Source organism: Camarhynchus parvulus, chromosome 9 (assembly GCF_901933205.1).
Source record: "Camarhynchus parvulus chromosome 9, STF_HiC, whole genome shotgun sequence".
Lineage (NCBI taxonomy): Eukaryota > Metazoa > Chordata > Aves > Passeriformes > Thraupidae > Camarhynchus > Camarhynchus parvulus.
This window is the reverse complement of record NC_044579.1, coordinates 11673822-11686272: the sequence shown is the minus strand read 5'-3', so window position 1 is coordinate 11686272 and position 12451 is coordinate 11673822. Positions and strand designations below refer to the sequence as shown.

The 12451-nt window shown below is 37.5% G+C and overlaps 1 protein-coding gene across 4 annotated transcripts in view; it reads right to left on the bottom strand.

Annotated features, from left to right (window-relative positions):
* The window catches only part of OPA1 (OPA1 mitochondrial dynamin like GTPase), a 48700-nt gene that overhangs the window by 13307 nt on the left and 22942 nt on the right, over window positions 1-12451 (bottom strand). For all 4 annotated transcript variants that reach the window (XM_030954180.1, XM_030954183.1, XM_030954182.1 and 1 more), the window contains 8 exons: window positions 12078-12243; window positions 11398-11550; window positions 10695-10803; window positions 9975-10054; window positions 8689-8829; window positions 7266-7382; window positions 5904-5997; window positions 5469-5579 (listed from right to left, as the gene is read on the bottom strand). In XM_030954180.1, the coding sequence (XP_030810040.1) occupies window positions 5469-5579; window positions 5904-5997; window positions 7266-7382; window positions 8689-8829; window positions 9975-10054; window positions 10695-10803; window positions 11398-11550; window positions 12078-12243 (971 nt within the window). The remainder of the gene's footprint in view (window positions 1-5468; window positions 5580-5903; window positions 5998-7265; window positions 7383-8688; window positions 8830-9974; window positions 10055-10694; window positions 10804-11397; window positions 11551-12077; window positions 12244-12451) is intronic.

The following is a 12451-nucleotide window of genomic DNA, read 5'->3' as shown; positions in this document are numbered from 1 at the left end:
GTTTATCCTGTGGCTTTGCAACATTCACAGTTTTGCTGTCCAAAAGGACTAAAAGGAGAAGAAATAAATGAAGATAGGACATATGAATTTCGTTTGGGTCTATGAGATTTCAAGTCTAGTGAAGCGAATGGCAAAGCTCCTGCTGCCTGCCTGAAGCTTGGATTCACCTGAAGCTTTCAACATCTATGTGCACCACCTAGCAGGCTTTAGGTGCTACTGCAATAGAGATGGCACTTAGCTTTAGGATAAAACACTGGAAGATCCACTTCCTTTTTGAAATGACTAAAGGACTCAATTCCTAACAGTCTTTTCTTAATAAAGCTTACTAAACTAGTACTTTCCACGCAGTTGCTAACCAGAAATGTGCAGCTGAGAAAAAAAAAAAGTAAACTGTCCTTTACAATCATCATAAATTACAGGTCATACAAACAAACCAGAAAACCCGAGGGGGAGTGGTGAACAAGAGGGACAGGGACAGGCAAGTGCATCTTCCTACCGGCGGCGGGAGGGGAGCCCCGAGGGGGAGAGCCCCGGGACGGGAGCCCCGGGGGAGGAGCCCCGTTAGGAAGCCCCGGGAGGAGAGCCCCGGGAGGGGGGAGCCCCGGGAGGGGAGAGCCCCGGGAGGGGAGAGCCCCGTTAGGAAGCCCCGGGAGGAGAGCCCCGGGAGGGGGGAGCCCCGGGAGGGGAGAGCCCCGGGAGGGGGGAGCCCCGTTAGGAAGCCCTGGGAGGGGGGAGCCCCTGGAGGAGCCCCGCGCTCCCTCCGCGGCCGCGCAGCGCCACCGCGCGCTCGGCACCGGCACCGCCGGAGGTCGCCCCAGCTGCTCCGGCCCCGCGGGGAAACACAGCACGGCCCGGCAGACAGACATCCTGCAATCAGCGAGCTACTTCTCCCAAGTGTTTTACTGGGAACTCAACATTTTCAACAATTTCCATGTTATCCACATGCTATCAGGTATTTCTGCTGAAATTACTAGTCTGTCATTTGTGTTAAAAATAAAACAGCAGAAAATACACTATTCATGTTGAAGTCTTTCACCTAGGTATTATGTTCCTATTGCCCAATTCTGAAGAACATAATTAATACAGTTCTAGGGAAGGTGTGACTTCAAATCGTTGTCTTTTATAAATAACCAACCAAATGCCATTTTAAAATACAGAGAACATTTAAAACCTTCAGTAACTTCAGAGGCAGCCTGCAGAAATATTCAATATCATTCACTTTGGAAAGTTAAACACAGTTACAGAAGAAAACAGCAGGAACTTGCAAATACTGCAAATGTTCACTGATAAAAGGTTATATATCAACTCATCCATTTTCAAAGGTACTCTAGAAATAAAGGGTGATTAATATAAAAAAAAAGAGCAAGTGGAAAGGATTTGTGTAGAGGTGCACACACTTGTGTGTAACAGCTGCAGGAATTTGAAGGGACTGACTTGCCACCATTAGATTTTCCCTCCAGCCCAAAGCAGTGCCTTAAAGCCTGCAATACCAACAGGGCAGTCTTGCCAAGAGGCTTTTCTGTGAAATTCTTCTTTTAAAATACTAATTTTTTACCATTGTACTTTCAGCTCTCCTTCTATCCCATTTTACTTCTTATGAAACAGAGCATATTTAAAATACTGATATAGCTAAGCAAATACTTAGCTGTGTGAAATATAAATTTCAAATCAAAGTATTTTGTCCGTCAGCAATGAGCACAATCAAGATGCAGGTGCCAACCAGAAAGTAAATGTGATTTCTCCTATTTCTGGTGAAGCTATCCAAGTCAGGACTGTTTTCCCCAAAAGGCAGACAACTTTGGTGAAGAACTTCAATAAAAATAATGCCCCAGAGTTATGAAGGAGGTGGTGAACAACTGCATTAAAACAGGTTCCTGTCAACTACTGAATAAGCCTACAGTACCCAGTTAGGCATGTAAGAGACAGATGGCAAATTACTTTTGTTTCTGAATCCTCATAATAAAAAACCAATAAACATATCTCAACTGTACCTACAGTTTTAAAACATGACAAGAAAAGGACAATATCATGGCTGTTACTTTTCACACAAGAACTTGGGAGTTGTAGCAGATAGACCACTGCAGCATCAGCTCACTGTTCAGTAACCGGCAAAAGAGGAAACAGACTACAAGGAATTACTGTAAAGAGACCAGAATAAAACCCAGAAAGCATCATAACACAGGTGTATAAATCCATAACGTAGATACATTTCAAATATTTTGTGCAAGGTCTGCTCTTTCACCTCAAAAAGGGTTTAGTGGAACTAAGAAAGAGGAGAAGAGTGACAAGGCTGATCAAAACCAGGAAAAAATGTCCATGCAAAGAGCAGCTACACCATGAGAACTTTTCAAGTCAGAAAAAAGAACATCAAGTGCAGGTAGCATACACGTCTGTGAAGTCATGAATGGCAAAAAAATGAAAAGAAAAAGATTACCGAATGTTTTTCACAGTGCAAGAATTAAGGAGTACCAAATGAAACTGGCAGGTGGCTCAGAAACAAACAAAAGGAAGTACTTTTTCTCACAATGTGTAGTTGAACCCTGGAACTAATTGCCACAGGATGTTGCAGATGCCAAAGTTTACATGAGTTCAAAAAGCAATTAGAGAAATTCACAGGAGGAAAAAAAAAAACCTCCATGAATGCCTATTAATCACAAAGATATTACCTCAGGATTAGGAAATCTTGGAACCACAGACTGTGGGCTGCTGTGAGAGTACAACAGGCAAGAACTACTGTATGCTTATGCTGTTCCCACGCCTGCTCACTGCCAGGGTCAGGACTCTGGGATATATCAACCACAGGTGTATCTTTCAGTACAAGCATTCTCAGAGTGATTGCATTTTAGGACATTTTTGAATTCAATTTTCCCCAATTCAGCTGTTCATACTTTCCTCTGCCCCTTTTTGCACCTCATGATCCTTTCTTCCAAAGGACTCTAATTCTAGGATTTATTTTCATAAACTTAGTAACCATTCACTGGTACAAGTATCATGATGATATTTATGTTAAGGAGTATATTTATGTTACATGTAAAGCATATTTTTGAAGAAAAGCATCCTTCAGTATATTAAAAAATTAATAATTCATTCAAATATCTGTTTACACTCTTTAAAATACCTAGAATAAAACTTGAGATATTAACAGTGAGAAGCAGCAAGATTCAGGGCATAAATGTCATATGAAGAATATTCTTATATAGGACTAAAGTACCATTCAAGGTTGTAGAACACAGACAACAAAACCTGCTCAAGTAAGTTTTGAGTCCTGTGTGAGCTCTCATCATGAGACTCGGTCACCCATGTGAATAACAGCCATTAACCAGTATCCTGAATAAACAATAAAACACTTTTCAGTGCTTCAGCACTAAAAGACTGATAAAACAGCAGTGAGACAGTGTTCCCATATAACCAGTATCAAGAGAAGTCATCCCAACCTCAGGTATATAAATAATTTACATTTGCAAGTAGAGTTTCTAATCAGGAAGTGAATCCCAGCCCCATATTTACAAATTTAGACTGGAAATTAGAAGTCTATTTGTAACCACCAGAAGAATGACATCCTGGAACAAGTTTTCAGTGTCAATAGTGAGCCCCAACAAGTAACTGATTTGAAGACAGAGCTCAATATATTCGAATCAGCTGGGTTATATAAACACAGCTGCATGGAATAGAGAGACTGGACTTCATGATTCAGGAGATCGCTGCCCTTCCTAATTAAAATACCAATATACATTATGAAAGTGTGTCACAAGAGTCAGGATTTTTTCCTTTAGGAGACTCCTGAACTTTACTAAGTGCTACTAGAATGAAATTACAGCCATCTGAGAGTTCAATGCTCTATGCTATCAAAATCTATCTCAGAGGTATAAAAAAATCGTCTGCACCTTAGAAAAGCATTCTGTTCACCAAGGGAAATGCAAAGAACCCCCCTTTTCCAGTCCTATTCCCATAAAAATCACTTAGTAATAAAAGCACATAGAAGGAACACAGCTGATCTGAGTACAGAGCTAAGCAGTGGTAGTTTTAAAATCCTCCCACAGGTACAATAAAGCAGAACATGTCATCATACATTGTTTTGCACCGAGTAACAATTACTTCTTTAGAATAATGTGTGGGGGATCTGTGACCTCCTGAATTTAAAGAAATACAGTGCAGTGACATGTTTTTGCTACACAGTAATTTATGAAATGCAAACTACACACTTCAAGCATTTATACCAGTGCACTGACACCTCAGGTTATGAACACACACAGGCTGCTCCTACAGGTCTAGTCTTAGTTTACAAAATAATGACCTCAGCTGCCACTGCTTTGAAATGGGAGCCTATTACTGAGGCTGGGGAAAAGCAAAGTTGACAATACAAAAATTCTAAGTCAATTTCAGTGCAAAATAAAGACACGTTAATTTAAACATCATGGGCATGTTAGGGTTTTTTAATTTTGTTTTAAAACACTGAATACTTGAGGATAAATCAAAACCACCATGGTTCCCTCTATACCAGTGTTTGTGCAGGAAAAAAGCCCAAAAATCAGCATTTTGAGTTTATTTTAAGCAAAACATTTACTTTAAATTACATTTTAGATGTAAAATATGAAAAATATAATTCATACTTAGGTAACTAACAGCTATTGCAGGCTTCTCTGTCCTACTGAACCCCGGATATAAGAACTTTCCTAATTACTTTTCTAATTGAAAGAAAAAACACTGATCACAATATTCATTTATTCTGAATTAAATATCCCAAGTCATATTTTAAGACAAAAATTAGTTTCTACATCAAACACAAAATAGAGATCTAAGAATGGTCACCTGTGACGTGACAATGCAGGTATTTATGTAACTAGAGGAACTTAATTTATCACTAGTTTTTTTTCCTTTTCTCTTTTGCACAGCACTGTTTTTTCCCCTCTCAGACCAGGTGCACAGCTGGGGTTTAAGTGGAAGTCTCACAGAATGGCAGAATGCTGCCAAAAAAACAATGGTATGTGTGCAAGACAAGGTCCATCAGCTAGAAGTCAGTCTAAACCCTACTGGGTGTGCAGGCAGACAACAGGACACAACCTCAACCTGGACTGTTACCTTAAAAACCTTCAGTGTTTAAAATCTTAGTATATTAATCATAAAACCCTAATGGTTTTTGATCACTTTTTGAGTTACCCAGAGCATTAAACTACTGTAATCCCTCTGGAAGGGGAATCTCCCTTTAAATATTATTCTGTTTTAACTACATTTTTTCAATATATTTACATTAGTGAAGTTACATCTAGTGTAAATTATATTATCACACTATACTATCTATGTTCACCTTAGAATCAGTGAGATCTGACCATATTTAAGAAAAAATCTGTATGATATTAAATAAGTGCCAGCACACGAACAACCCCCATCACACTGAATATTCTCAAGGGCAGTGGTAGAATTTGCTTCATTTCAAGCTCATTCCAAAACACTGTAGAATGGGTACTTACTGAGATCTTCTGCAAGCTGGACTCTCTTGCCAGTTAGGAGCATCACCTTCTTTTCATTGTCTTCAGCAAAATCTTCAAGCACTTCCTTTACATTCTTCTCCAAGCGCCTTACTGTAAAAAAAAAAAAAAACAAACAACAAAGCAACCAAAAAAAGTGAGTGGCAACACTTTTGCAACTCCAATGACCTAAGGACAGAATTTTGGAAAGGTCTGTTGGAGACACAATATATATTACCATATTTCTTAACCTGATAGGAGAAAAAGCAAACTTCTGAACACAGAAGCCCCCTCTTTGGGCCATTAAGAATGGAATTTCTTTGAGAAAGATTTTTAAATTTCAAAGGGTATTTCCCCTCTAAGCAAAATTATGATGGGATGACTTTTTTAGAAGGAGATAATTTTTTGTTTCAAGCCCTTCCAGTGACTGAGCCTTACCTTCAGTGTTGGTGAGCTGCTGCCTCAGGGTATTTGCTGTAATGGCCAGCATTCGCTGTATCCGCCAGAAGAGGACGATGTCATTACATTCGAGCTGGAACGACAGAACTTGTGGGGTCAGACCCCTGGTGTCCAGTGAACATCCCACACACACAAGAATCTCTTGACCCTTTTAGCAGCAACTGTAACCTCATGTATATATATCCAGACCTTGCACAAAAATCCCACAGAATTACTGGTGTAGGTAACAAGGAAACACATCACAAATACTTCACAAGAACCACATCAGCCTTATTTAATGCACTGTATCACCTTCACATCTGCTATTTTCAACAGAAAGAGCTGTATCATGGGAAACCATGGAAAAACAATTTGCACACACTTTATGCAGGCTGGGGAGCGTAACCTAATGCTCACTGGAACACCACTGCTGGTAGCAAATACACTGAGAGACAACAGCTGAGCTCCAGGCTGTGCCTTCCTGCATGACAAATGCTTCTGAAGACAGGGCTGGGCCAAGGGCTGCATTTGTTAACAACAGAAAAGACAGTTTCTACACCTGCAAGGATGGCAGAAGGGAGCATTAAGTTCACATTAGGGCACCTTAAAAAAGACAGGAACATGATTAAGAATTTAAGTGTCATAAAGAGGCAGCTCTCCATATTGTGATCTCCTTCTCTCTTACCTCTTACAGGCAAAGGTATTTCTAAAGTAACAAATATTTCTGGCTTCATGGCTTATTAAGAGAAAAAGTGAGGAGCTCTACCTTTCCAGCAATTTCTCTTTGATTTAAAATATAATGGTAAGAAAATAGTATTCTTTGAGTGATTTGATCCACACTGTCATTTCTTGCACAAGCTTGGGTTCACAAAACTAGAAAAGTTATTTATAAAGGCCTGTTTGGAAACTTCATAGCTGTTCATTTTTTTTCCCCATTGATCACACATAGTTCCAAAAGCATTAACTATAAACATTTACTGACCATAGTATTCCTATAAATCCATAGGGATGTTTTCTAATTTTTTTTGTATAAGTGAAGCAAATAACTATCAACGGGAAAGCAGGAGAAATGGCTATCAAAAGCATATCAACAGCTGTACACTACTCGTTTTAACGGTGCATTTTCAATACACATCCATTAGAAACAGATGTTTAGGTCATGGCTGATACCTAGTGGTCATTTTACATAATTACCACCAGGATGGCATTTTATCCATTACAAGCCTCATGTAAAACGTATCTGAGATCACCAGCTATCTGGTCAGGCTACTTTGAAGTACTTTTAGATTCTTTTTTCAACTGAAATAGAAATATTAAGGCAAAACACCAGAGTAGATGAAGAACATCTGTTCTTTAATTTACCTCTGAGTCCACAAAATGCCTCTGATAATAATAGAAGCCTCTTCGACATAGATTGCAGTGGTTCAAAGCAGACTTCAGGAAGTATCTTCTATAAATTTGGTGCCATGTGTCTTTAATCTAGGAAAAGAGTATTTAAATTTGACTAAATAAATAAATACATACACTCACTATCGTGCTTAGATTAATGACTGCATTTAATTTTAAAATGTAACTCCAAATTCCACTGTTCCTATCATGTAACATGTATCTAAATATTTCTCAGCAATTTGTCTGCAACTGGGATATGATTAATGTGTTAGTTACACTTGGCAAACACTACAGATGACTTGTCAGTTTAAAAACCTACTCTTCCATGAACATAACTGAATGCTTAAAAATACAGTTTGTGGCCAAAACACGTTTAAGTGATATACTAGAAAACATTCTTGACATTAACACTGAGAATACATTTCTGAGTTGTACCCATTAATTTACCAATTAAACCAGATTAAAGCTTAGAGAAATATTTAATGGGTCTTACGTAAACAAACATTTATAACTTTTCTTTATTAGGTTTATTATGTTTCAATTCTTCAAAATTAAACATGTGTATCAAGATGCCTCTCTGGAAAACCCATAAAACATAATTAAGAAAATCAGTTGCTTAGCTAGATAAACCTCAGTTTGCACTCAGCCTCCTCATGTAGAAGATGTGGATCACTACTACGACCTTTATAAAAAATGCTAAGTGCTGTATACGAAAGGAGCAGCAGATATTACAACAACTCTTCTTCCTAGAAGAAGTGCATGTATTAATGGTGCAAAGGTAGCCAAAGTTATTGCAGAAAATAAATCACCACTATAGGAAATCCACATCTATTACTTATTAATGTCTGAATTCTCATTTATTTAAAATCTCCCATTTAATTAGATAAGAGGTCTAATTACCCTTAGGGGCCTTTCACTGCAATGAGATATGTAATTTTCCAGAACATTTCAGATGTACAATACAATCCCTTGGGACATTCTAAAAAAATCCTGCCTTTTTCTAAGTATTAAAAAAAAATTCTTCATGGTACCAGTGAACTGCAAACTTCACATACAACCACACTGAAAGCTTTAGGGTACACAGTATGTTTTTACTGTAACTTGCTCACAAAGGCCTTGATTACATTAGAACAATAATTTCTAACAAGCTTTGTTACAATGTAGGCAAGAAAGTCTGCTCAGCAGATTCTGATTCCAGTCTAAAGGGACAGATTCCAAAGTGCTGCTCAGCCAACAGAAGTGTGTGAATTGCGTGCAAGCAGTCACTTAGTGATTTGTCTGGAAACATCTGCATTACAAACTCAGTATTCAGATGAAATCTTTTCTTTGGCATCTAGAAAACATTCAGATGTTCACAGGGGGCTTCCATGTGTCTTGTTACAATTCTGCATCTCACCAGACATGGATCCACTGCTACTCCTCTTGCTTCCAGATTCTTTCTGACAGTCGTTACTTCATCATTTGCCAGATAAGCTGGATGATCTTCATTGCACTTGATTAATTTCTCAAGTTCATTTTTTGTTTCATTACGAATATTCTAGGATAGGAATAATTAGTTGGAATTTATTATTAGCAACACAGAAATCATCAGCACCTCCTCAATAAACACTCTATTTGCTTAATAAGCCAGGGCAGAAAAAACCTCTGACACTATTAACTATTACTTTTAAGTTACTTCAAAGGAATTTGTGAAAAGACACATCAAATACAGCATTTTTAATGGATAATTCACTGTCAATTTAATTTTTCCCCTTTTCAATATACACAGAAATGCAGAACAAGAATAGAAAGGTGGGAAAAAATCATTGGTGTTAGACCCCTTTCCCCTAGATGAATATCTGCTAGCAGTGCTATCAGGTTTCACATTCATATATCACTTGTGACACTGATTAAAATTGTAATTTTTGACTATTAGCTAGCAGGAACTCTCCATGGGTTCATCCCTTTAAGCTGCTGCTCATAAAAACCAACTAATATAGGCTGAAGTCACTACCATGCTCCAATAGCTGGCTGCATATAGTTGACTGTAAAATTCCTTTCTCCAAAACAATTACTTCCTACTCTATCCTTTTAAATTCTGCTTACTTCTTTAAAGTATGAATCAGTTTGAGAAACATCTAGGAAAAGTAATATAAAAAGCCTATCATCTCTGGGCATTGAACAAAAGGTGCAATTAAAATTCAAAGGAAATTTCCAAAAGCTATGAGCAAATTAGAGGAGATCTTATGAATAATAGGGCCAGTCAGAAGATACAACTGTGATTACAATGCAAATGATAATGCTATCACATACTAATTAAATCCAAATAGAGCATGACAGGAAACTGTGTCTGACTTCTGTTTAGAAGGCAGGCATGAAAAGTATAGAAGAGAATAGCCCAGTTTCCACCTGCTAACATTGATTTCTTTCTACTGCAAGAACTTCAATACATAGGTCAATGGCATGATAGCAAAGATGTAATTCAGCTGAAAAATGGAAAACAGTTTACAAGTCACTCTGTAGACAGAGCACGGAAATGTATACTAAATTCTCCATGCTATTTAAAACAATGACAAGTGAGGTTTTTTTGTAGCATCGAAATAGTGTGAAGAGAATTGGCAGTTTTGAAAATTTACTGAGTAATAATCAAAGTTTTCTAAAGGTAGTGAACTGTAAATTCTTTATAATTTTTTTTCCTATTACCTGTTCTTTGGTGCGGCCTACCCAGTGCAACCATCTTTTTTTCCAGTCTGGACCCACCATATCTTCAATAACAGATTCAGCTGAAAAAGGAGGTCTGATATTAACTATCAAAGAAAATATATGCAACCAGCCAAATTTAAACTTTCAAAATTAAGTACGTGAACAAGAATGAACATTTAATGTTGAAGAACATAAAATACACCACACTGAGTTAAGTCATGTGTATTTTGCTTCAAGCAATGGTTGATGTATTTTACTAAAATTTAAAAATTACTTCCAACCAGTAGATACTTCAAGAAGTATATAAAAAACACAACAACCCTCTACTGAGATCACCCTCCCAGTTCCAAATCATGCACTAAAAACCCTCAAATCTTATCTTGGCTGCAACTTGCATCAAAACGGATTATGTTAAAAACTATAAACAGACCAACTATTTTCTCTGAATTTATCCTGTCCTCTTACATGTGCATTTAGACCATTTTTTGACTCTATAGATCTCTACTGCTTCTTATTCAGTTGCCTCATTTTAAGAGCAAGAGCACGAGAGCTTTTGAGGCTGCATTTTGCTAAATATTTCTATCAGTATCAGTACCACTGCAAGCAGTCACCACTGTGTCAGTTGGGCTGATATGAAGGCTGCCCTTCAGTGAAGTGAGCTAGCTCAAGATTGGCTCAGATTAAAAGGGGAAGAAGAGTGGAATACACAACACCACTCACTGTCTTTGAGCCGACTCTGGAGCGTCTCTTCCATGAAATGAATGGCTGCATCCCACTGCTGCTTGTCAGATATTGACCGATCTTCTAAAGCATTGTGCTGGATCACCCGCTGCAATGCACAATGTCACTTTAGCACACAGCAAATCATTCATTCAGGATTTAGTTAATAACCCATTTCTAGTATTCTTTTCATTTTTTAATGGTTAATAAAACAGATTCTATTGGGCATGCAGAAGAGATTCAACAGGCACGTTTCAAAGTACTGCCGAAATTATTTTCGTGTGCCTCTGATTCTTTTCTACAGCCTGCATAAATAATGGAAAAAATAAAGAAAAAGATATTAAATCCCTCTTGATTACAGAATCTATAAAGATGGAAATGAAATGATGTTATTTTATAGGGGTACACTGAACAGAACAAATAAGCTGATGCTAAACAACTCTCACCAGGCTGCCCTTGTGCAGCCAGTGGGTTATGTAGGACATTCATGAACCAACCAGAACAGTTCTATTAGATACTATTTAGGGCAGTAACTAATAAAAGACAATAATGAAATTAGAAACACTGAATTAAAACATTAAATAGAAAAGGTGAGATGGACACAACAATAATAATTTTATAATTACAGCAAAAGAATGCAAAAATACTGATTATTCAACTCTAATAAAAACATTTCAAGGCAAAAAAGCCCACTACATTATACCAGGCTATCCTCCGCTCTCTCATTCCATTTATGCCGCTTAATAGTTTCTTCTTTGACAGCCTGCTTCAGTTTATCAAAGATATCATCGTGCTCTTTTCCTTTTTTTTCTGTCATGAAACGGGAAAATTCTTCTTGCAAAGTCTCCCATGCCACCTGGAAAGTTAGCAAACAATTTCTCCTGAAATGGACCATTACACCATACACCACCTGACAAAGGCACATTTATTACAATTCTTTCAAGTATGAAAATCTGGAGACTTTCCAAAAAAACCCACACAAACATAAATCATTGACTTTTCTTTTGCTGCCTTATTCACTGCTAATAAAAGCAACATTAAGCTTTGCTTCACTGTATTGTAGCAAGCAGAATTCTGTTAAACTTGCATAAATCTATTAAATGTGAATACACCTACCTAAGGGGTTTGTTAACCTTGCAAAAATAGGTTCAGGTTTTTTTCTTTAATAGACAAAATTCACCAGAAGAGCAAAATACAATGTTTTTGCTCTGAATGGTTTTGGGACAGCAAGATCTTGCCAGGCATTTCTGACAGATAAGCTAGTTAAAAGAACTGCAGTTCAGCCATTCAAACATCATCTTACTTCTCTGGAGTTATGCTTTCATTTTACATTTTAATTAAGTTTTAATTTTATTTTTTTTATTTAAATAACTAAATTCTCACCTCTACTGCTTTATTAGGCAGTTGCTTGTCAGTCCACTGCTTCAGTTTGATGTCCACAGTGGTGTTAAATGTCCCTGAGTTTGCAGTCTGTGCTGCTGGCAGGTATATGTTCTCAATCACATGAGTAGATACCCTTTCCCATAAAGTTTTCTCAAGCATCTCCTCCCTAAAATGAGAATTATTGATAGTTTCCAGTACACAAGTGACTAATAGGTGTGCATTCAATTTGCTAGGAACACAGCAAACAAGATTGCAGATCACAGGAACACAATACATTGTCCAAGAAAAACAGCTTCTTACTTATTATTAATAATGCTTTTTTCTAGAACTCTATTTTAAAGGCAAACTTCTCCCAGTAAATAATGGGAAAAAAA